This window comes from Lynx rufus, unplaced genomic scaffold, assembly GCF_022079265.1.
Source record: "Lynx rufus isolate CCGP_SWC_20201006 ecotype Redwood Valley unplaced genomic scaffold, mLynRuf1.p SCAF_1, whole genome shotgun sequence".
Lineage (NCBI taxonomy): Eukaryota > Metazoa > Chordata > Mammalia > Carnivora > Felidae > Lynx > Lynx rufus.
The window spans coordinates 213,392,622-213,418,748 of NW_025814823.1; the positions used below are offsets into that span (position 1 = coordinate 213,392,622).

A 26,127-nucleotide genomic window follows, 5' to 3' on the forward strand; every position below is an offset into this window, starting at 1 on the left:
ACAGTGGACACGTGGAGCCCAGCAGCTAAGCAGTGAGGATGCCTGGGGAGTGTGCAGCCAGGGCTCGAGGCACTCACTCTGCTCTTACAGACAAAGCTCCATAAAGAGTCGGTGGCTCTGGAACTTCTACCACAGCTTAAATCAGACAAACACTAACTAACTGTATACCACACACAAGGTTCTGTGATAGCCAGCACAGGACACGTCATGAACGTCTTGAACAGTCTCCACCACCATCACAGAGGGGTTTAGAGGGGCACCTGGGTGGCTCAGTCAGCTGGGCATCTGACTCTTGGTTTCGGCTCAGGTCATGATCTCACAGCTATAAGATTAAGCCCCCCATTAAGCTCCACACTGGGTGTGGCACCTGCTTGGGATCCTCTCTCCCCTTCTCTCTCTCTCACTCTCTCTGCCCCTCCCCAACTCATGCTCGCTCTCTCTCTCTCTCTCTCTCTCTCTCTCGCTCTCTCTCTCAAAAAAAAAAAGAGGGATTCAGAAATAGACACGTAAATAACTGAAGTTATTACAGGGTAACAGTTAGCTTACTATAGCAGGAGACGGGGGAATACAAAGAAACAATGCAGAGGGTACAGGAAGAGGCAAGAGGCTCCCACACTCCTAAGGGGGATGGTTTCGAGGGAGGTGGAGGAGCAGGTATCGGCTGGTCCTAAATGTGTGAATAGGATTTTAATAGAAGGAGAGCAGGATGGAAAGGCGTGCTTGGCAGAGCCTGTGGCACAGGCAAAGGTGCAAATGTGTATAACATCAAGTAGGCAGCTGGGAGCCTCAGTCTAGAGCATGAGAAAAGGCAGAGGCAAAGAATTTATTTGTGGGGGCATCTGTATAACCATAATCCTATTAATAGCAACCATTTATTAATTGCTTACTCTGTGCCAGGGAGCTGTTAAAAGATAAATAAGACAGAGCTGAGGACAGAATTCATTAAGGACTAGATCCGCTCTCAATGAGCACAGATTAAATTTCAAGCCACCAAACAAAACTTGACAAAGTCCTCCTCCTTCATATGAAACCTCCCAAACACCAAGGAAGCTGCAACGTGCACAGCAGCTGTGCCCGTAGTGAGTGAGTTACAGCCACTGCCACCAGCCAGGGGACCCAGCGGGATGCTCAAGACCCAGGCAACGCAGTCTCTGTTAAGGAGCCAGATCCATTTGCCAGGAAGACCCCCAATTCTAAGAATGTCCAGAACATTCTTCATCCCAAGGAGGAACCCATTTCTTATAAGCATGCAATCAATACTTATTGATTCATTTATAATTGATTTGAGATACCAAGACTCAAAAGGAATGGTATTTTGTAGGCAAAGAGGGTCAGAGTTTCTAAGCTCCGGGAAAGAGTATTCTCCAGACACAGAAGAAAGAAAATACTTAACCCTAAAGGGTTTTATTCTGTGGAATTAGAAAATACATATACAACTGGAAACAGTAACTATCTCTGTTATGAAATAGGAAAACACTCTTTTCTGAAAGAAGTGAAATCCAATGTAATAAATCTGTCTACCACAATCCAAAGAGGAATAACTGTAGAGTTTTGTCTTCTAGAAAAAAAAAAATGGAAACAATAATGCTTAAATAAATCTGAGCAAAATTAATAGTTCCCTTGTCACAACCATAATTGATACTGTAACTTCTCACTTTTGTGGGCATTTCTTATTGTAATATGTCAGTAACATTTCCCATACACAGGGTGTTGAACACTGGAAAAGCAGAGTTAGCTTGGCATGATGCCCCATCAGCGAGGACAAATTTAATTCAGTAGACAACTGGGTGCCTCTAGAGATTTACGAGTGTAACAGAAGAATGACATGATCAGAATCATGCCTTGGGAAATAGCAATGGATTAGAATGGGGAGACACGGAGGGTTCACAGCCACAGTAATCCAGGCAAGAGGTTACAAGAGGCTCTAATGGGAAGTCACACACCAAAAAACTAAACATGGCTCTTTGGGTAGTTAGGAAAATTTTCTTTTCTTTTCTTTTCTTTGCATTTTTCTGAATCTAGTAAATTATAAATACAAAATATTTACTGCTTTTACAATCGTAAGAGGGAGAGTCCTTGAGAATAAAAGCAGAGGACAGTGCAAGAGGAATCTCAAGACTCTGAAGAGTTAGGGAGTGAGGGACAACAAAAAGAGAGGCACGTCGCTGATGACGCCAAAGAGGAAAGGAAAATGGGATGTTATTAAAGGAAAGCGTAGAGCCAGATGGCAGAAGAGGGATATGAGGTGGAAATGGTAATGACTTCAGTTAGGGTCACAGTCAACCCAAGGTGACTAACTACAGAATGCCCAAGTGACAACACCAGGCTAGAGTTGGAAATAGCAGTCTGAAGCCAGAAAAAGGAGTGAGCACTAGAGAGTATTGGATGCCATTTCCAAATGGCTTCAAGTGAAACCAGGGAGTGACCACATTGGATAAGAAAGAGAAGGAGAAGCGTTGAGCACAGACACCCTGTGGATGCTGTTTCTAGTGGGCAGGAGGAGGAAGAGGAGACAGAGAGGAGCTAACAGAGAACCAAAGAATGCTGTGCCACCAAAACCAAGAAAAACAGGGTTAGGGAGTGGGGAAGAGGAGAAGGTGGGTGATGGGCATTGCAGACGGCACTTGTTGGGATAAGCACTGGGTGTTGTATGGAAACCAATTTGACAATAAATGAAAGGAAGGAAGGAAGGAAGGAAGGAAGGAAGGAAGGAAGGAAGGAAGGAAGGAAAGAAAGAAAGAAAGAAAAACAGGATTTCCAGAAACAAATGGGTGGAAACAATACAAAATTCTCTAGAGCTGTGCTGCCTAATAGAGCAGCCACCAGCCACATGTGTGACAATTTACATTTAAATTAATTAAAATTAAATAAAATTTTAAATTTGGTTCCTCGGTCACACTTGGCCACATTTCAGGTGCTCAATGGCTCTGTGTGGCTAGTAGCCACCATACTGGGCAACCTAGAACAGAACAGAGGCAGCGTCACAGAAAGTTTCACTGGACAGCACTGCTTTAGAGGCACAGAGACTTGTTCTGAGGTAGGCCAATGGCTTTGGTAGTGAGGTCATTGGTGACCCTGATGATGGCACTTTCAGAGTGGTGAGCACTAATGTCATATTCTTTCAATGCTCCTGAGCAAGGGATCAAGAAGATGAAAAAGAAGTCTGCTAGTGAAAAGTAGGGCAGAGAAGGTGATTCTTTGAAGTTGGTTCAGGAGTGAGGAAAGTGTTGCTTTGTTTTGTTTTAAACATCACGGAGTCCCAAGCTAGCATTTAGAGTAAGGGCACAGAATATTTGTGAAAGAGGAAGTAACCTGCTCACCATCAAGCCCTCCTGTGGCCAGGGAGCTGGAACTGGCAAAAGGTACCCACACTGGGATAACAAGCTGAAATATCACAGAATACATCCAAGAAATGAATGCCTGGAGTTCACCTGGACTGACCTTGCCTCACTCTACCTTCTCCAAATGTCTAGGTGTTAAATGCTTGTCATGAGCTAGGCTGGTCCAGTCTTCCTCCCATCAGTAATAACAGCACCACTTACTGCGTGATTCCATTGTGAATGGCATTTTCTATAGCATTTCATTCTTTATTCCTCATAAAAACTCCATGAAGAAGATCTAAGTATGATTGCCACCTTCCAGACAAGGAAACTGCGGCTCAAGGAAATTAATGTGCCCCAAGCCACTTAGCTAATAAACAACAGTGGCAGGATTCAAATGCAAGACAGACTCCAAACACTGGTGCCATGCCATACCTGCTCTACATTCATTTCATCAGAGTTTGGGGTGTTCCAAGCTTTAAAACTGAGCAATGCAATGGGATGACAAAAATGTTAAAAACAAAGTAACACAGAAAGAAAGATCAGAGGAGGAAGCGTCTAAATGTTACAGTTCAAAGATTGTATGAAAGTTCGTTTTCTTTTCTCATGGTCACAAACTGACTTTAATGGGCATATACTATTTTTATAGCAAAACATAATAAATCTAATCTCTCCTCAATGTTTCTATTTTTCCACTTTTAGCAAGTCAATTTATGTGCCTCACCTAGCTCTACTTCACTTTCATCTTCACCTTAATTAGTGCTCTCTGAGTTAATCAGGAAGTCAAGAAAGCTCTACAGTAATCTTACAGTCCTGGACAGGATCACCTAAATAACCTGCCACCTAACTTACATCCAAAGACAATAATGCCAATGAATAAGAATGCCAAGAGGTGCTATTAAAAACTCTACAAGGCAATATATATCATCTTCTCTCTAGATTTTGTTAAACCTATCCTTTCGGTCTTATTTTCCATCGTTTGAATCCCCCACCCCCCATAGTATATTCTGAATTCCTGTAACAATATAATTTGGGCAAATCTGATAATTTTTTGAGTACTCATCAAGACCAAACAATCCAGTAATCAGTAAATATGAACACAGTGCCCATATGTTTTTTTAATCCAATGGCAAGTTAAGTATTAATTAAAAGAGAGCCTTTTCCTAGAACTTGTATGGGGGAAGCACAGGGAGAGGAGGATGTTGAAAAACTTTTCCTGAACATATATCTGATTCTTCAGGCACAAAATCTCAGAGAGGACCCTTTACTGATAATGGACACCAGAATCTTGGTCCAGGTCCCCCTGCCTGCCATAACATTCTGTCTACTGCTTCTACTCTGAGGAGGAAAGGGCTTCAGGGTCTGTGGCAAACATGGACATTTGTTTCCCATCATCCATTCTTCTTTCTCCATTAGTAACAGATTCCTAAATTGATTTGGGACAACAATGAGTCCAGCTGAAAGCGCACATTTACTGCCCTCCCTCACAACTAGGGGTAGCAAATGATATGTAAGAAGTTAATGAGAGAGGCTTCCAGAGAGCCTTCAAACAGAACTGAGTCAACGGAGATGGTCTCTTTCCCCCTTCATCTTGCCTAGATTGAAGACACAATCCCTGGAGTCCTAGCCACCATCTTGTGATCTTGAGGATGGACACCATTCACTAAGATTAAAGGTGCCAAAAAACAGAAGTTTGCATCCTTGATGACATTATGGAACGACCACCTCTGCTCTCAACTGCCCACCTCTGTAAAGGATAAACCTCTACATTTGTTTAAATCACTATAGGTGGGAGTTTTGCATGCAGATGTAATTCTTAATGCACCTACATCCATTCCTAGGCTGTATTAGATAAAGTTGGTTAATTTGTTAATGGAATGTATGGCCTGAACTTATCTATAAAACTATACCAAGAAGAGTTTATGAACTTACCATTTTTTGAGTACTATATATAATCATCAAAGCAAACTAACACTAATAATAAAGCTAATATTTGTTAAACACTCATTATGTTTCAACAAGTTTTCTATGTATCTCACATACATTATCTCATTTATTACTCAGCCTGATATGAAGAAGTAAGTACTATTATTATCATTAGAAGAAACTAAGACTTGCGGGGGAGGGCAGGGTTGCATCAATTTGCCAAGAGCACAGCCCCTCAGAGAGACTGATGCCAGAGCCCAAAACCTGACAACCATCAGGTGAAAAAGAAAGGGTACCTAATCAGAAACACCAAGGATACTTTGTAGGTTATATAGAGTACACTGTGTAACTCTGCAATTAAATTTTCAAGAAGCAGAAAAACTGAATTCATGGAAAAAATATGTTTTAAAAAGTTGACCCAAAATTACACTGATTATACACTAATATAATGCAATGAGAAGGACACAGCACCGCTTTTGTAGTACTCTTGCCAAGTAAGTTTAAACTCAATCTTACCATTGAAAACAACAGATAAATCCAAACTGGGAGACATTCTACAAAATAACAAACTCATCAGAAGTGTCAGGTCATAAGTGACAAAGATTAAGAAAATATCACAGATTGGTAAAGATTAAGGAGATACAACAACTAAATGGTTTGGATCCTGGAACAGAAAAAGATCATTAGGAGGAAAGGTAGTAAATTTCAAATAAGACTTGTAGTTTAGTTAGTAGTATTGTACCAACGTTAATATTCTTATTTTGATAATTGTACTATGGTTATTTAGGTTGTTAACATTAGAGGGATCTGGGTAAAAGATATACATGAACTCTCTATATTATTTTTGCAGATTTTCTTTAAGTCTAAAATTATTTCAAAACTATTTTTTTAAGTTTTTCAAAAATTACCTCTAAAAAGAAGTTAGGTCCAGATACAGAGTTGAATTGTTTCCATCTTTCAAGGAATATTCTTATGGTATATAAACTGTTCTAGAGCACAAAAACAATGGAAAGTGTCCCGATTAATTTTATAAAGCTAATATAAACCTGATATTAAAACTGGCAGTACCACCTCAAGGCAAGAAAACTACTGTCCAATCTCACTCATGAATATAGACTCAAAAATCCTAAATAAGATTCTAAAAACATAAAATCAGCAGTGCATCTAAAAAAGTCATCATGACAAAATGTACTTAATTCCAAGAATACTACAAGGACTCAATATTGGGAAATTTATTAAAAGTATATGTCAAGTGTATTTGATAACATTCACTGCTCATTTCCAATTTTTAAAACCACACTTAAGAAACTAGAAATAAAAGAATACCTTAACATGTACTTCAGTTCAAGAAGTCAAAAATTAATATAATATATATATTATATATATATATTATATTATATATATAATATAATAATATTCTGGAGGTTCTTGCCAATGCAATAAGAAAAGAAAAATATATATTCAACTTCAAAATGAAGGAAAAACTCTTATCCTATATGAAAATGATATAAAAACTACTGGAACAGAGGATTTAATATGTGGAATTCTTGCAAAATAAATAAATAAAAATTCATAGCTTATCTACATAACAACTACAATTATAAAATGTAATGGGAAATGATCACCATCATAGTAACAACCAGAAAACATAACCTCTAAGAATGAACTCAACAAGAATGGTACAGAATATAAATAAAGAAACTGAAAAACTTAGCTTATGGACATAAAAAGAAGTTCAAATATATAAAATAATTTAAAAGTTAGATGATGTAAGGATGCAGAAAAACAGACAATCTCATAGCTTGTTGCAAAAGCATAAAGTGGTAAACCTCTTTAGAGGTCAACTTGGCAATATCTATCAAAACTTAAAACTTTTGACCCAGAAATTCTACTTCAAGAAACTTATCCTACAGATAATATGTATGTATAACTATGTGTATGTGCATGTGTGCACGCACATACAAAGCCACTCAATATAGGACTGTTCTTAATAGTAAAAAGCTGAGAACAGCATAAATATTGAAAAATGACAGACTATTTACATAAAGATGGCATATCAGCATTACAAAATACTATGTAGCCACACTTGAAACAGTATCAACACTTTATTAAAAAATATTTTCGTAAATATGTTTTTTTATAAAATAAGCAAGACGTACATGCTTCTACATATTATCAATATACTTTTAGCTGGGTGGCAGAATTATAGTAACTTACTTTCTGCCCTGTGATTTTCTATTTCTCTCAAATTTTCTTAATACTCATGTATTATAATTAGCAAGGAAAAGTAATACAAGCTTTACCTGCAGATGCAAGAAATTCCGGTACCTAATATTTGCATTGCCCTGGCCCATTTATACTGTGCATTCACATCATTTTCTCCAAATAAATACTATGTTTGCATTACCAACTTACAAAACTCAGGATAAATGTTTTTCATTTTTCACCAGTCTCTACTACTATCTCAGTGAACTCAATGCTATAGCCAATAACATAATTACATTCTGATCTGTGGTCAAAAAGTGAAAGCAGCACTTTGCTTATGCAAAGAGAAGGGGAAAGATAACCATGGCAGCAAGGAGGAAAAACATGGTGTTTACCCTACAAGCCTCAAATCTCCAATCTTATCCACTACAGGAAGCAGTAGCTACTTGTGTTTCATCAACTTTTGTTTATCCCTGTGAGAACTGTGTTTTATTATCTGTTTATGCACAATGCTCTATTGCTTGGGTTGCTTGAATAAGCCAGGGTATCAGAGCAGGAAACTGAGGTGGATGCTTCGATGTTTAGATCCTGTCTAACCATATCTCAACAGCAAGAACTGGGAAGTCGAGCTCAGCATAAACAAGCCATTTGTGATAAGCACACTTATGATTCCCTATAACTGCTCAGCTTTGAGCAGTCAAGATGCAGTATTTAAGAAAATGTGCCATTGCTCTATACTGTCTCCTTCAGAGAGAGCCCTAATCACATAGGGAGAAAATGTTTTGTATCTGTGATCTTCATGGCCTTCTTAAACACCCTCCATCACAGGAACACTGGGAACTTCCCCAGATCCATTTTAAGAAATTATATTCTTTCAATCATATGTGTTGGTGGATCTCGAACTTCTACAAAGGAGAAGCTTAATGGGCAGTAATCTGGAAGGAAGAGGGGCTGGGAGCAGTAGCTTTTAAAAGGTTTTACCTCAATTTACAGTAATAGTTGTTTTACTTTCACACTATAACCCATTACAAACACATGTGTAACGTGTATAAATATATACACACATACAATTATATTTCCAAAATAAAAGTTTTATGAAATAATACACATGCAATGTGTAATACACTTTGGCATGTTCTATTATGTTGATATATTCTAGTCTATCCTATTAAAAATTATGCCCAAATCTCACTAACATTCTTCCGATAGTCAATCATGGTGGCAACCTGCAGTTGGAAACACACTGAGGAGGGGTCTTTAGGGCCTGGATTTACAACCATCTGGAGGACTGGAGAGAGCTATGCTCACTCCCAAACAAGTCTGTTGCCATCACCAGTATGAGGTATCTGCTTGCTGAGTTCTCAGAGAAGAAAAGCGTGAGAACTTACAAGAAGTCCCCAGAGTGTTCAATATCACAGATTTCTAAAACCCTTTTTATGGAACCAGATCTATTGAGGTAATTCAAATTACTCGCTTTCTCATGACCTCGTTTTGACACCTTCGAGGGAGGGGAGACTGGAAGCGGTATAAGCATTTACCGTAGGAAGAGCTGTTGAATAGCTCGATGTTGAAGAAGGCGTAGTCTCCACTGGTCATCCCGTGCTTGTGCGCTGCCAGCATGATGCCCCGGACCGTGTCACTGCTTGCACACATGATCACCACTGGGGAAGGAGGAACAAACAACATGCATGAAACACCCCTTCCCAGAGGATAGCAGGGACGCGGAAACCAGGGGAGGGAGACAGGGTACTAATATAGCCCTTAAAGCATCTCCTCACTCATTACTTACTAATTACAGAGGGAGTGAATAGTAACTTTACAGTGGAGAAAGCAAGCGGTCACCGGCATAACCAAGTGATGGAAGCCAATATCATCAACGATGGGAACACATTCATGAGCTTACACCCAGGATCCAAATGTCAGATGGGCAACATAAATCTAATCAGGAGAGAGGCCAAAAACTCAACTTGGGGAACAGTCTATAGAATAGTTGTCCTCTGCTCATGAAAACGATCAGTTTCATGAAAACAAAGACAGCCTGATGAAATGTTCTAAACTAAAAAGACTTTTAGGAGCAGAAATTTAAATACTGTGTGTGATTCTGGATCCTAAAAAAAATAATAAAAAAGTGTTGCTATAAAGGGCATTATTGAGACAACCGGAGAAATCTGAATAAGTATGTAAATTAGATAGCAGTGTTGCATCTGTGTTCAAGTTTTTGCTTTTCATATTTATACTGTGGTTACGTAAGTGAATGCCCTTGTTCTTAGGAAACACAGACTTAAGTATTTAGGGGTAAGGGAACATGATGGCCCTACTTCTCAAGTGGTCCATAAAAAGATCATTGTGTGAGTGTGTGTGTGTGTGTGTGTGTGTGTGTGTGTGTGTTTGAAGAGGAGCAGGAGAAGGAGGAGGGGAGAGATTTGGAATGAAAGCATATGTGGCAAAATGTTAATAATTGGTAACAATCTGGGTGAAGGCTGTGCAAAGGTTCTTTATACTTTCTTACATCTTTTCCAAAAGTGTAAAATTACTTCAAAATAAAGTTCTTTAAAAATACCTCAAATGTTTCATCAGATTTACCCAATATAAGCCAGTCAAGTGTGTCAACTGCTTTTAATACTTAACAGCATGGAAAATACATTTTCCTGAAGAAGCAAACTGAATGGTTTGAGGGAGAACAGTCATTTGGCAAATCAGGATTCAGTGAGGGGTATAAGCTTTCTGCTGTCTGAATTTTGAAACATTTTTCTCAAGCTGTCTCTACATATATAGGAAATAGTTAACAGAATTCCAGGCCCCACCTCATGTTCTCTCAGCTTATACCCACACTTGTCAAACTTGAGAAGCTTTAAACAGCTCCAGAACATTGTTGCCCGCCACATAAGAGCTACATCAGCCAACAGTGAAGTGGGTACCTGGCCGTTATCTAGTTAATTTGATCATTGTTGATGGCCCTGGTCCATGAAAACACAGACCACTGTGTTTTGCTGCATACATGGAAACAGAAGCCCTGGAGAGGTCTGGGGGCTATAACCATATTATCACCATGCGTGCAGCCCTCCGCGATGTACACGTTCTTTGAAAAAGCATGGGTGCTGAAAGACGTAAAACAAACCTACGTGAAGGTTTACGCACTTGATATTCTGTTTACTGTGCATGTTAATTCAAAGTGTTCAGTCATGACTCTGACATTTCTTACCACAAAAGGGCTCTGTATGCAGGGTAAAAGCTCTGAAAAACAAGTTTTAACAATACAAAACTCCTAAAGGTCTATAACTGTGGGGATAGGTGTTATCTGTGCCTGGAAATATTGTTATATATTTGGAATAAATAGTCAAATTCCAAGGTGCCTTAGCAAGGAAGCTTTCAAAGAAACTCTTCATCGCTTATTATGACCTAGACCCTTGTTTTAGCTCTGATTCAATTCTCGACGCTGGAATGACAAAAGAGCCATAGAGTCCTACAGAGCAGCCAATAAGGACAAGGCTGAGGCTGGACAAGTTTGAAAAGCACAGATTCCAAGAGTGGGCATCTGCAGAAGGCCGTGGGAGGCTCTGGCTGACTGTCCAGCAGCTCTTATCAGCTTTTGATCAACTGATCATAGTCTGGAGCTTGGCTCCAAACCCCTGGATATAGAACCTGATTCTGTCAGCACATAAAAAATAGAGTCATTGCTTACAGGCAGAGTCCCAATAACCTAGCTCAGATGTTTTGGGTTTTTTTTTTAATGGTTATTCATTTTTGAGAGAGAGAGAGAGAGAGAGAGAGACAGAGCGTGAGCAGGGGCAGGAGCAGGGAGAGAGGGGGACACAGAATCTGAAGCAGGCTTCAGGCTCCGGGCTGTCAGCACAGAGCCCGATGCAGGGCCTGAACCCAGGAACCATGAGATCATGACCTGGGCCAAAGTCAGACGCTTAACTGACTGAGCCACCCAGGCACCCCCTAACTCAGATGTGTTTAGGCACCCTGAGACGCAGACTACTTGATTTCAATGATAACCAGAGTGGTCACGAACACATTTGTGTCAGCATGTACCCGGGCATGCCAACTGATAAGCCAAATTGTAAGGTAGTAGAATGCTAGTGAGGATGAAATCAGACTCAGGGACGTCAGTTGGAGGATTCAGGCACCCAAAGGCACCAGGCCATACAAGTGCTATACGTGGCCCAGGACCGAGCAGGCTGTGTCCTTAGGCCAGAGCACAAGCTTCCCCAAGTCCTGGACAGGCTATGCCCAACACCTGCCCCTCTATCACTTCTTTGTCTATTTTTACAGTCCTGGCCCATCTCCTCCCTATTCCTATCACCACCAAGACCAAACCTTCTGACAGACATATTCTTTCTTTAAAATGTCAGTACCTGCTTGGGCTGGGCAAGAGTGACCCACAGCAGCAGTGTGTCTATGTAAGCAGACTTTGATTTTTTTTTTTAAGGTTTATTTATTTTTGAGAGAGAGAGAGAGAGAGCACAAGCGGGGGAGGGGCAGAAAGAGACAGAGACAGAGGATCCCAAGAAGGCTCTGCACTGACAGCAATGAGCCCGATGTGGGGCTTGAACCCACAGACGGTGAGATCATGACCTGAGCCAAAGTCAGATGCTCAACCGACTGAGGCACCTAAGTGCCCCGATTTTGATTATTTTATACCTCATCCACTTTGTATTGACCATGTAGTTAAACTCTCAAAAAGGAAATCTTAATTTCCAAGTCCATGGACAGGATATTGTTTTTTTCTTGCATAAAACAAACCCATAATGTACATTATCATCCAGTTTAAGTTGGAACAAGTACTCACAGACACCAGCAGAGCAGAGAGAATGCAGAATCCTTCTCGATCTGTAGGCTGTTCCCTAATCTCTTACGGCTATTTCATTCATGCCTAACTCCACAGCAACTATTTTTAACAACTTGCCTTTATACAATCTGTCAGAAGGTTTAAAATAGTTTTCACTAAAATAGCTTTCTCTTCCTACTCATGTTTCATCAGTTTATATAATAACTAATTAAATTACATACTTATGATAATAAGTACAAGTGGTATAAACACATTTGGCAACAACTCTTGGAAAGGACACGGACAAGTGTGAGAAGAGTGTGGGCATACTCAGGAGAAGTATACAACTACCAGCATTCACCAACAGTCAATAAAGTGTACAGAGAAAAAGAGACCTTCAGCTAATCCTACAGGCTGCTTAAATGAAGGTCAATTAAGACAATTTGTGTTGTATTTAAGTATAGTTAAATATATAAATACTAAGTTTTTTGGTCAAATTGTTAAATTTCTGAAAGAGGGGATGACAGTGTGATCCTAAGTTTCTGGGTGTTCTTCATTCTGCTCTATTTTTCTCTTTGCCAAAGAACTTGTGATGTTCCATGGCATCCTCCACCATCTGATTCCCAGTGTCTTCTGTAAGTGACTTCTCACAATCACAATATGTTCTTGCAATCACTCTAAGAAGGGCAGAGAGAGAAGTGCAGAGGGGTGACTACAGAGGTCAATTCAGAGAACCAGAAACAGAGCAGGTAGCATAACTGAGTTAGGAGGCTATCTTTTCCCCCGGCTCAAGTTTCCATCTGGAGCAACCTCTGAGAGAGTGACACTCCTCCTCTCTCAATGGACCGCCATTTATCCCTCTCCCCCCACCCACCCCAGAGGAAAAGGACTAAATTGTTGGATTGGTGAGTCTAAAACCAAAAATGGCATGCTGGACCCAGCCTTTTCTTCCTTCCTTTTTTGGGACATGTCTGCTTGTGGAGGGCACATATTAGGGGAGAAATAATAGCAAATAGGCCCTCTTGGCAACAAAGCTAAATCCATATTTTCTAATACGTTTTACCAGCAGTAAAAACATATTTTCAGAGCACCTGGGTGGCTCATTCGGTTAAGCATCTGAATCTTGGTTTCGGCTCAGGTCATGATCTCATGGATCACGAGTTTGAGCCCCGCATCGGGCTCTGTGCTGCCAGCGCAGAGCCTGCTTGGGACTCTATCTTTCTCCCTCTCTCTCTATGCTCTTCCCCTGCTCACTCACTCTCAAAATTAATAAACTTTAAAAAAAAAAAGGAAAAGAGATGTTATGTCATGAAAGTGAAGCAAGATATGCTATGTGCTGAAAATCAAAAATATGATAGCAGAAATTAGAAACCAAAACTTAATAGAAATCTGGGGCATAGTCAGAGGAATATCTAAATAAGAGGAATTTCTTTTTAAAAGACAGGTGGTACTGTCAGAATGGCTAAAATTAAATCAGGAAACAACGGAGACTGGCAAAGTGTGGAGAAAGGGGAACCCTTTTGCACTGCTGGTGGGAATGCAAACTTGTGCAGTCACTCTGGAAGTTCCTCAAAAAATTAAAAACAGAACTACCCTACGACCCAGCAATTGCACTACTAGGAATTTATTCAAAGGATACAAAAATGCTAATTCGAGGGACACCTGGGTAGCTCAGTCAGTTAAGTGTCCGACTTTGGCTCAGGTCATGATCTCACAGCTTGTGGGTTCAAGCTCCACAGGTTGGAGCCTGCTTCAGATTCTGAGCCTCCATCTCCCTCTGCCCCTCCCCCACTCACACACTGTCCCCCCCAAAAAATAAACATTAACAAAAAATTTTTAATGCTGATTCCAAGAGGCACATACACCCCAATGTTTACAGCAGCACTATCAACAATAGCCAAATTATGGAAAGAGCCCAAATGTCAAAGACTAATGAATGGATTAAGAATATGTGGAATACTACTCGGTGATGAAAAAGAATGAAATCTTGCCATTTGCAACAACGTGGATGGAACTAGAGTGTATTATGCTAAGCGAAATTAGTCAGAGAAAGATATCATATGATTTCACTTATATGTGGAATTCGAGAAACTCAACAGATGAACACAGGGGAAGGGAAGGAAAAATATGATAAAAACAGAGAGGGAGGCAAACCATAGAAGACCCTTAAATACAGAGAACAAACTGAGGACTGCTGGAGGGGAGGTGGGTGGGGGGGATGGATTAAATGGGCAATGGGTGATGGGCGTTAGAGGGCACTCTTTGGGATGAGCACTGGGTGTCATATGTAAGAAATGAATCACTGGGTTCTACCCCTGAAGCCAAGACTACACTTTATGTTAACTAACTTCAATTTAAATAATAAATAAATAAATAAATAAATAAATAAATAAATAAATAAATGACAGGTGGCAAATAGAAGAAAAAGAGTAAGAAAAGTAACGTTTTGATCCAGGAAGCCTAGATTGAACATCAAAATAATACAATTCTAAGGAACGCCTGGGTGGCTCAGTTGGTTAAGTGTCCGACTTTGGCTCAGGTCATGATCTCATGGTTCATGAGATGGAGCCCCGTATCGGGCTCTGTGCTGACAGCTCGGAGCCTGGAGCCTGCTTTGGATTCTGTGCCTCCTTCTCTCTCTGCCCCTCCCCTGCTTGTGCTCTGTCTCTCTCTCTCTCTCTCACTCTCTCAAAAATAAATAAACATTAACAGTTTTTTTAAATAAAATAATTTTTAAAAATGTTAAAATATTGGGAGCAAAAGGAAAATTCTAAAATTTTTCAGGAAAAAAAATAACAGATAACAAACAACAGGTCAAGAATCCAAATCAATTCAGCTTCCTAGTAGCAGCAGTGGAATTTAGAAGACAATCCTTCAAATCTTGAGGGAAAACGATTTCCAACCTAGAATTCCATAATAACGTATAAGGGAAGAATGAAGACATTTTCAGTCATGAAAGGTATCAAGCTTTAGCTCTCATCCACCCTTTCTGAGAAACTCCTGGAGGATGTGCTCACCAAAACAAGAGCATAAGCCAAGAAAGACGAACCCATAGAGATCTAGACAGAGAGAGATAGGGAGGCAATGGGAGATACAGGGGGGTGTTGGGGAAAGAATCCAGACTGACACTGCGCAAACTGCCTAGATAATAACCAAACCGGAAAATTTCAGGGGGCTTAAAATAGAGTTGATAGATGATTTAGTTATAAGCTCATAGGACACTAAGCAAACAATCAAAAACAGACTTTTTTTTAGCCCAAGGAAAACTACAGCAATAAAGGAAATATCATTGTAATAGCCTATATGGGCCAACTACAAATAGCATTTAGAAGGCAATAATGATATAGACATTGAATGCTGAGCTAACCAAAAATATTCACACAGCCATTGAAAGAATGGCTGCAAGGAAAACCTTGAGTGTGTGGTGAACACGCAGTAGAAGAGAACCAAACTAACATCTTCCACTGGGATGGCAAGAGAGAAAAACAAAAACTGAAATAATCAAAGTAACCTGTTTTCTGGAGGTCTGAAGCCAAATACCAACAGAAATAGCTGCAAGGGTTGAAAATACTTTCCTCTGGATAAAACACCTCAGAATAAATCTAACCAAAGAGGTGAAAAATCTATACACTGAAAACTATAGAAAGCTTATGAAAGAAGTTGAAGAAGACACAACAAAATGATAAAATATCCCATGCTCCTCGATAAGAAGAATAAATATTGTTAAAATGTCAATATTAACCAAAGCAATCTACATCAATGCAATCCCTATCAAAATAACACCAGCATGTTCACAGAGCTAGAACAAACAATCCTAAAATGTGTATGGAACCAGGAAAGACCCCGAATAGCCAAAGCAATTTTGCAAAAGAAAACCAAAGCAGGAGGCATCACAATCCCAGACTTCAAGCTGTATTACAAAGCTATAATCATCAAAACAGTATGGTACTGGCACAAAAACAGACAGATCAATGGAACAGAATAGAGAACCCAGAAATGGACCCACAAACATATGGCCAACTAATCTCTGATAAAGCAGGAAAGAATATGCAATGGAATAAAGATGGTCTCTTCAGCAAGTGGTGCTGGGAAAACTGGACAGAGACATGCAAAAGAATGAACCTGGACCACTTTCTTATACCATACACAAAAACAAACTCAAAATGGATGAAAGACCTAAATGTAAGACAGGAAGCCATCAAAATCCTCGAGGAGAAAGCAGGCAAAAACCTCTTTGACCTCGGCCGTACCAACCTCTTACTCAACATGTCTCCAGAAGTAGGGAAACAAAAGCAAAAATGAACCAAAATGAAAAGCTTCTGCACAACGAAGGAAACAATCAGCAAAACTAAAAGGCAACCAACAGAATGGGAGAAGATATTTGCAAACGACATATTAGATAAAGGGTTAGTATCCAAAATCTATAAAGCACTTATCAAATTCAACACCCAAAAACCAAGTAATCCAGTGAAGAAATGGGCGAAAGACATGGATACTCCTCCAAAGGGGACATCCAGATGGCCAACAGACACATGAAAAAATGCTCAACATCACTCAGCATCAGGGAAATACAAATCAAAACCACAGTGAGATACCACCTCACACCTGTCAGAATGGCTAACATTAACAACTCGGGCAACAACAGATGTTGGCGAGGATGCGGAAAAGAGGATCTCTTTTGCACTGGCTGGTGCAGCCACTCTGGAAAACAGTAGGGAGGTTCCTCAAAAAATTAAAAATAGAACAACCCCACGACCCAGCAACTGCACTACTAGGTATTTATCCACGGGATACAGGTGTGCTGTTTCAAAGGGACACATGCACCCTAATGTTTATTGTAGCACTATCTACAATATCCAAAGTATGGAAAGAGCCCAAATGTCCATCAATGGATGAATGGATAAAGAAGATGTGGTACATATATACAATGGAGTATTACTCGGCAATTAAAAAGAATGAAATCTTGCCATTTGCAACTACATGGATGGAACTAGAGGGTATTATGCTAAGAGAAATTAGTCAGACAAAGACATAGGACTTCATTCATATGAGAACTTTAAGATACAAAACAGATGAACATAAGGGAAGGGAAGCAAAAATAATATAAAAACAGGGAGGGGGACAAAACATAAGAGACTTAAATATGAAGAACAAAGAGTTACTGGAGGGGTTGTGGGGGGGGATGGGCTAAATGAGTAAGGGGCATTAAGGAATCTACTCCTGAAATCATTGTTGCACTATATGCTAACTAACTTGGATATAAATTTTAAAAAATAAATTAAATTAAAAATAAATAAATAAATTGTGTGTGTGTGTGTGTGTGTGTGTAGACTGAGGAAGGTTACATAAATAAATTCACAGGTAACATCTGTAAAAAATATGAAATTAAAAATTCACTGGTATGGGAAGTTATGGCTAATATTTCTTTTGAAATTAGCATCATGGAAGGCAACCACTTGTTTCTTTTCTCAGGGAAAGAATTTGGGGATAGAAAAAGCTGCTGATTTGATCAAATACTGTTTTTGCTTCAACCAATATACTTGCCAGCAACAAAAAAAGCTTTCCTCTGGGAAGTGAGAAATGGGAAATACAAGATAGGAAATTCTTGTTCCTAATAAGGCTTGTGTAATCTTACTTTTTTTTTAAGTTTATTTATTTATTTTGAGAGAGAGAGAGAGAGAGAGAGAGAGAAGTGCAGAGAGAGGGAAGGAGAGAGAACCCCAAGCAGGCTCTGCAACTGTCAGCATGGAGCCGGATGCAAGGCTCAAGCTCACAAACTGTGAGATCATGACCTGAGCCAAAGTCAGACGCTTAACCCACTGAGCCACCCAAACGTCCAATCTTCTGACTTTTTAAACTATGTAACTAACTCCCATAAGATTAATATTTTTAAAAAATACTTCTTTCTGGCTGTTCCTACGCTATACAACAATGGATTTCATTTGCAAAACAGAGATTGCACTTTTATTTTTGTTGTTCACAAAGTTCCATCTACTCCAAAGGCTTTCAGAATTTCAACACTACAACTTACAATGCTTCTTTCTTCCCCTGCTGTGTGTTAGTTATTTTACACTTAACATGCATTCTTTGCTCAAAAATTCTGCTGACCCACCACTTGGTCATTTACCCCAGGCTAATTCTAAAAATAAATGGCTCTTGTACTGATTAAATACTGTTATCTCTACAGTTGTTATGCAGCCCCAGAGTAATGACATATTAATAACTAAAAGGATAAAACTATAGTTCTTCACACAAAAATGTGTGTGTGTAAGACTTCTCGTTCTGCATCTCATAACATGTATAGACAAAACAACTGCTAGCCTCTATTGCTTGAAAAAATCTTTATTTTTAAACTAGCCTTTTTGAAACTAAATTTATTGCTGAGTATAGAATACTGAGGGCAGTAGTAGGCGTTAGAATTGAATCAGTTTTAAATAAAGATCATTATTTTTTATGAATATTTACTCAGGTGTGTGTATCTTGGTGATGATATATGTTGGTTAAAGATAAAAGAGGGGGGAAATTTTTAACTATTGATTTCAATGCTAAGTCCCTAAAAGGAATGATTAATGTCCCTTCATTTTACAGTACAGCACATGACCAAATAAAATTTTAGTCATATTATTATTTGAGATGGTGGCATTATCAGTTTTTACCCATTAAGAAATTCAGACATCTGTGATATGATCTTAAAGATGACTTAAGATCAGGGGCGCCTGGGTGGCTCAGTCGGTTAAACCTGACTTCAACTCAGGTCATGACCTCATGGTCCATGAGTTCAAGCCCTGCATCTGGCTTTGTACTGACAGCTCAGAGTCTGGAGCCTGCTTCAGATTCTGTGTCTCCGTCTCTCTCTGCCCCTCTCCCGCTCATGTTCTCTCTCGAAAATAAATAAGCATTAAAAAAAATAATAAAGATTAATTTAAGATCAAAAAAACTGCCAAAAATGTTACCTCCAAAAGAGGGGGGAGATGGGAGACTCTCTAGTTCTCTGAGGTTTAACATGGAGTTTTCAAGGACAAAAACGTGGTCCGTCATATGTTTCATACCTGAATGAGCACAAATCCAAACCCAGGATCAGTGTGAAGAGGCCTGATTCTCATCCAACCTCACCGTTTCGGGGAGGAAATTCCACCTCAGAGAAAGTCAGTGCCATGCCCGGCCACACAGCAGCTGAGTGCAGATGCCAAAGCCAGAGTACCTGCTTCTCCTTCCAGGGTTCTTTCCCCACAGCAGGGCCTCACCCCTGCAAGGGCGATTATCATCACATACATAAAATAGTAATAACTATAATAAAACCTCGCATTTAGTGTGTGTCTGGCACTGCTTCAGCACATCCCGTGTGTTAGCTCATTTAGCCCTCCCAGCATCCCCAAGATGGGGTGCCCCAACCACCCCTACTTGACCTGAGGAGCCCGAGGTACCGAGGTTTAGCAGCAGCCCACCTGTTTTGCCAGTGAATGCCTGAGCCAGGGCAGGTGCTCTGGGAGAAGTAAGAGTGATTAGTACTTTAACCACTTATGGAGAAGTAAGAGTGATTAGTAAAATGTCCCCAGAAAGGGGCGCCCAGGTAGCTCAGTCAGTTGAGCAGTCCAGGTCATGATTTTGGCTCAAGCCATGAACTCTCAGTCTGTGGGTCAAGCCCTGAGTTGGGCTCTGTACTGATGGCTCAGAGCCTGCTTGGGATTCTCCCCCTCACCTCTCTGCCCCTCCCCCACTTGCTCTCTCTCTGTCTCAAAATAAATAAATAACCATTCTGGGGGCACCTGGGTGGCTCAGTCAGTTAAGCTTCCGACTTCTGCTCAGGTCATGACCTCAGGGCTTGCGAGTTCAAGCCCCCCACCATGCTCTGTGCTGACAGCTCAGAGCCTGGAGCCTGCTTCAGGTTCTGTGTCTCCCCCTCTCTCTGCCCCTGCCCTGCTCACGCTCTGTCTCTCTCTCAAAAATAAACATTTTTTTAATTAAATAAACAAAATTTTTTTTAATTTTTTAAAAAGGTGCCCAAAGAGAGCTTTGTTATCAAGCAACTTTCTCTCCTGAGGGTACAGAAATGGGGAGTGGGGGTGAAGGCTTAGGAGAGAAACTTTGGTTGTATATTTCTGAATATTTATATTTCCACCAGATCACTGCTGGAAATGTATTTCAGAGTAAGCATGGTGGCCTTATCACCTGTAAAGCATACAGTTCAGCCCAGCAAACTTCCACTACTAAATTCAAACGTGAAAGAAAAACATAGAAGCAGCAGCAAAAAGACCTGGGAACAGCTCTGAGGCTCCGGGATTTAAAATAATCGGCAGCACCAGACTATAGTCCAAGGCCTCTGAGCCCCCGGGCCTACCAGGGCACTGGTTCCTCTCTACCCCTCGCCTCAGCCACACCATTGTGAGGCTGAGGGGCCTGTCCTCCTCTGGGCTGACCGCTCCTCTAGGCCAGGAATCGCAGGCCATGTGTACATGGCTCACCACCACCAGCATTTAGACCTTCAGGGCTTTGGCAGCATAGACGCCTAGGCGGATCGAGGCCCGCGCCCTCAGGGTAACACGCCCCCGATTCCCAGCCCTTCCTGGCCTCCAAAGCCAGGCCCTGGAAACGCCTGGCCCTCGAAAGTCAAGAGCTGAAAAACCAGGTTCCGAAGAACAGAGGAACCCGAGGTCTGCAGGGGTCTGCGGTAACCTGGGGACAGGGAGAGGGGAAAGAAGTAAACGTGGGTTTCTCCGCCGGGCGTGGCGAGTCCGCAGCGGTTGGACACAAGTGCCCTTTTTCATAATCAGCGAAACCGGCGCCCCGCCTGCTTGTCTGGCAGGGATTCGGCGCAGACAGACTGGAGTTCAACGCTCAAAACTTGGCGGTGCATCCCCACTGTCAACACCTCCCGTCTCCTCCCTCTAAAGAGTGCGTTCACTCCGGAGTCGAGTCCGAGTGGCCAACCTGGGAAAAAGGGATTGCCACAGCGCCATCCTCCGTGGAGCCTCTGCCCACTCTCACCTGTTCCTGAGGCCCCCAGCTTCCGGTTGCGCTGTGTCCCACGGCCAGCGTCCAGGCGCCTGGCCTTGCCAAATCGTGGGCTAGCCCTGTGTTTGGCTCAGTCCTTCTCCCCTTTAGCTTCCCCGCGTGGGGTCGTGGGGTTGTGGGGTCGTGGGCAGCTTTGCCCGGACTGCACCACTGACAATCCAGGCACGTGCGCGCCGAGGAGGAGCAGAGGTGGGATTCCCTGAGCACCTTGCACCCCAAACCTGACACCCAGAAGGAGGGAACCGCACTTTACTGGGACCTCAGCCCACCTTCACGCAGCCTACGCTGCTGTAAAAGGGGCCTTATTGGGGGCATCTGCAATTAGGTATCCGCGACCACCCGCTTCTCCACCCGCTCGCTGTAGCCATAGCCGCCATCCTCAACCTTGAGCTTTGTTCAGTTAGGTGGCTGTTCAAACCTCCACAGACCCGGGGAGAAAACTTGGGGGGGTACACTTGGAAAAGCAGCACAGCGCCCGCTTCTCCAGCGCTCTCTCGCGCAAAGCCTCAGTCAGGACGCTTTAGAGACCGCGGTTTCGAACGCACCGGGGGTGGGGGTGTTAAGTGAACCTGAGTCCAGACACAACGAGGCATTCTTGGTGGAAACCGCAGGAGCTCGTTTATAAGGGGCACAGAAGAAATGAGAAGGGCGAAACAATGACCCTTTAAAAGAAAGCTGGGATTTGTGGAAGGAGCAGCCAGGAAAACCGCACAACCAAGCTAGCCAAATAGCGGCGAGCCAGCAGTGAGTCCGCATACGCTTCCGCACTAGTGGGGGGCGACACGTCGGTAAACGACTGGGCAACAAGTTCTTTCGGCCTTGAGACGTTTTCAGACCATGTTTGGAGCAGGGCATCGGAGTGCGCCCGCAATCACTAGACTGGCGCTGGTGAAGGGGGAGGGAGGAAGAAAAGCCCAAGCGGTTCGACAGCACCTGTCGGACCTGGTCAAGCGGGAGCTGCAGGCTCAGACGCCCCTCCCCCAGGCCCTCTGCATTCACCCCGAGACCTGGAAGGGCGATAGTCAAAGGTTGTCGCAGCCAAACAGCGCACGCCCCGGCGAATCCCCGTGTGCGCGATCTCCCCCTGTCCTCTGTGCAGCAGTGGGTAGTGGACTCCGCAGAGGAGCGGACGGGTACGTAGGGAGAGCCGCCGAGAGCGGTAGGGTTAAGGCCGGAAGCCCGGGGCGCGCTCCTGCTCACCTCGCTCACTGGCCTGGATGTAGCGCACGATGTCGTCCAGATCCAAGTCTTTGGTCTCATCGAAATTGTAGGCAGACGTATGCAAGCCCTCCTCCTGGAAGACTTCGTGGACCCCTTCGAGGGTGAAGTAGCAGTTCCGCTCCAGCTTGTCATCGCTGTAGACCAGCGCGGCGCGGCTCCACTGGTGGTGGCGAAATAGGGCGAGCATCATCTCACCCATCTTAGCGTATGCGGGTGCCACGCGCGTGAGGTGCGAGTATTCCGTGTCCTTATGCTGGAAGCCGGCGGCTAGTGCCCCTGCCGACAGCATAGGCAGGTCCCAGTGCGACGCAAGCCGGGCCACCGGCGCTGCCGCGTACTCGCACACCGGCCCCAAGATGAGATCCGGCTTGGCGCCGCGTGCCGCCGCCACGCGGTCCACCAGGCTGAAAAGTGCGCGGTTGCCGCAGTCCGAGTCTTCGTAAGCCACATGGAAGCGAGTGCCGGGTGGCAGAAGCCGCCTCTCGGTCCCGTTGCCCTCCACGCTGCGCAACGCGTATTCGATGGCCGGCCGCACCCGGGCCAGGGAGAACAGGTAGGAGTCGTCCTGGGGTAACAATACCAGCACCTCGATCTTCTGCGGCGGCAGCGCCTCTCTCTCCTGGCGCCCTCCGCCGGGGCTGGCGCCCTCGCCGCCACCGCCACCGGTGCTGCCGACCAGCAACGCCCAGACAAGCAAGACGCACTCGGAGAAAGTGAGCACCAGCAGGGACGGCATCGTGCCGCAGGAAAGCGCTTGCCCTCGCTGCCGACTCGCCCTCTGCCCCCCACCCACCCTTCCTCTTTCCTCCCCACTCTTCTCTGCGAGGTCCCTGCGCCCCCTTGGGCGCTCTAAGAAAATAGAATATCCCTTTCACTAACTTAACAAAAGACAGAGAGGAAGAGTCCTTTGCAATGTCACTCGTTTAAAAAAGGGAGAGAGAGAGAGAAGGAAGAAAAAGTTCACCGCGTGTAAACCTGTACGCCTGTAATATATATATATATATATACTTATAAATAAATATATATATATATTTGCCCTCCCTTTATATATACTATTTTACTTAGAGGTGGCTTCTTATTTGGGCGTTGCTAAGATTGCTTTTGAAAGCGTATTTGTAAAAAACAAAACAAAACAAAACAAAAAAAGGAAAGAAAAGAAAAAAAAAGTTAGACTTGTCCAAGTGCTTGTAATTGACGGTGTATCTCCCCCGCATTTGATCTCATTGATTAGCGCCGGTTCCTGGATCCATAGTCCGCGTTTAAATAGCGTGGCAGCGGCGGAGCGTGTTACCACACAAGGCGCTCCGAGGCTGGGCTTGTATTTCCAGCGGGTGGGGTGGGTGGGGGTGGGGAGTGATGGGGGCTGGGCTGGGGGAGCCTCTCATTAACATTCTTACATCAGGGCTCCTCCCCGCACCCCTACCTTCCCACCCTTCCCGGGTCCCTAACCCCAACAGCTCCCAGCTACCCCTCGGCCTTGGCCTTAAAGCCGCAGTCGCCCTCGTCCGCACCGGCGGGAGCCCCCAGCACACCGCACCACCCCTGGGGTCCCCCGCCTTACCCTGGCCGCGCACGCGGCAGCGCTTTCCCCAGCTCCAGGCTTTACACAGGGAAATGTGTTTGATAGTAAAGAAGTGCGCACAGGCACACACACACCATGCAAAAAATAACTGGATTAGAGGAAGGGGGTGGTCCTAGAAATTTGTAGTTTCGTTGCAGAACTCCGTAGGTCCCGCTCGCTCTCACCTCTTTCTCACTCCGGCCAAATTCCCTCCTGACGCGCCAACTCGGGGCGGGCACCGACCTTCCTGGTCCCTTGGCGCAAGGTCAGGGAACAGGGACCAAGGTCCCAGGGCAGACGGCTCGATCGAGGACCCAGAACTCCCAGCTAGCCGAGGCGTTACTTACACCCCTCCCTACCCCGCTTTCCCCTGCTACGCGCCCGCGTCCTCCCCCTGGGCCACGCGGGTTCGCGCGGGAGTCGTAGCGTTTCCAGGATTCCAGTGTCCCCGCGCAAAGCCCCTCAGGCGCGCTGCAAGCAGAAAAGCGAAACTTGTTGCTCCCAAAGGCGAGCGAAGAGTTCCGCTTCTCGAAGTGGCGAATAGTTTGAAGAGCATCTCCGAAGCGTCCTCAGGGTTTTGTTTGCCAAACCAGGTAGCTAAAGAGACCTCCCTAAATCGTCACTCGAGGGTCCCCTGGGTGCAGCAGCACCACCCTCCGCTCTAACCGCTTCTCCTCGCCAGCGCGCGACACACTGTGCTCCGGGTTCTGCACTGCCGAGAGAGGTCCTGTGTCGGAGACCTAGGCTTGCCACTGGTCACAGCCACAACGGCAGTGGGGACAAGGATGGAAACGGCGGTGAAGTCCGCGGCCAGAGGAGCCTCGCGGAAGTCCGCCGCGCTTCAGGGCAGGTCCAAATGGAACTTGACCCGCTGAAAGTGACAACACGCCGAGGTCATTTGCAGTGTGAACGTGCTACATTGGACTGGGGAATTCTGATACTTAAAGGCCACAAATTAAAATAAGGTGAAAATGATTTTAAATGGGCTTTCATTAGACTGGGTGTCTGTGTCCACGAATTTCTATTAGTCTTAGACCAACGCCCTCTTTCGGCAGAAACTTGCATCCGACTGACTGCTATCGCCGGTGCCACCGTCCCAGGCGCTGCATTTGGTTGGTTTGTTGTTGGTTGTTCTTTTCTTTCTTTGTCCTTTCTTTCTTTTTTTTTTTTTTTTCTTTTAAACACGGAGGCCCCAAACAGCAATCGCTCTTATTTGTGACGGTGAAAAGGCAAACTGGGATTTAAGGAGACGTGGCAACTTCAAGTAACAGCGCTTGTTGCCATTTAAAACACCTCCTTAACGCTCTTTCTGGCACCGGAAGTGTGATTATGGATAACATTTCACTCTCTGGGTCATTTAGATTTCAGATTATGCACCATGATCCCTAAAACTTCCAAGTAGGACCTTCCAACCCCTGCATGAACTCTCATTTATTTAATCAGAGCTGCAAATCAGCAGCAAAAGAGGCATCTGTATAAAATTTTAATTCCACAAAGAGGTAATTCGCACATACTGGAAATTAGATTTAGCACTTCACAGCAATTAAATCCTCCCTGAACTCCTGGGAAGAAAGAGGATGGAAGGAAGAGGGAGGGAGGGAGGGAAGGAAGGAAGGAAGGAAGGAAGGAAGGAAGGAAGGAAGGAAGAGAGAAAGAAAGAAAAAGAAAGAAAGAAAGAAAGAAAAAAGAAAGAAAGAAAAAGAAAAAAGAGAACACGACTATATCACGAATTCCTTGGGTCTTAAATGGATTTTGAAACTGGTTGCCAGGAGACGTGAAGGAACCAAGGTTTCCTATTACTGCTTTCTGTGCCCTGCGTCTGGGGAACACCAGCCAATGGCGATATGATTCTGCACACTATGTGGTGTGGGTTTATTAGGAGAGTCTGGGGTTTCAGTGGCACCGGGCGTGAAGGCCTCTGCCCCACCGGCACCGAGGGTCACGCCCAGGGCAGTACGTTTGCGTTTGGATGAGTATCATAGTCTCCCAGTGGCCTTTGGATCAGAGCTCTCAACTTCCAGCCTGTTACTCAAGGGCACCGAGAAACCAACCTGTGGAAAGGAAGAGCCCCCAAACTAGACAGCAGAACCAGAAAAACCAGCATTACT

The 26,127-nt window shown here is 43.5% G+C and overlaps 1 protein-coding gene across 2 annotated transcripts in view; it reads right to left on the reverse strand.

The window, feature by feature from the left end:
- Positions 1 to 23,194, reverse strand: part of NPR3 (natriuretic peptide receptor 3) — a 71,541-nt gene extending 48,347 nt beyond the window's left edge. For both annotated transcript variants that reach the window (XM_047074201.1, XM_047074195.1), the window contains exons 1-2: positions 22,438 to 23,194; positions 8,990 to 9,112 (exon numbers count right to left, since the gene is read on the reverse strand). In XM_047074201.1, coding sequence (XP_046930157.1) covers positions 8,990 to 9,112; positions 22,438 to 23,194 — 880 coding nt within the window. The remainder of the gene's footprint in view (positions 1 to 8,989; positions 9,113 to 22,437) is intronic.
- Between the last annotated feature and the right edge of the window lie 2,933 nt (positions 23,195 to 26,127).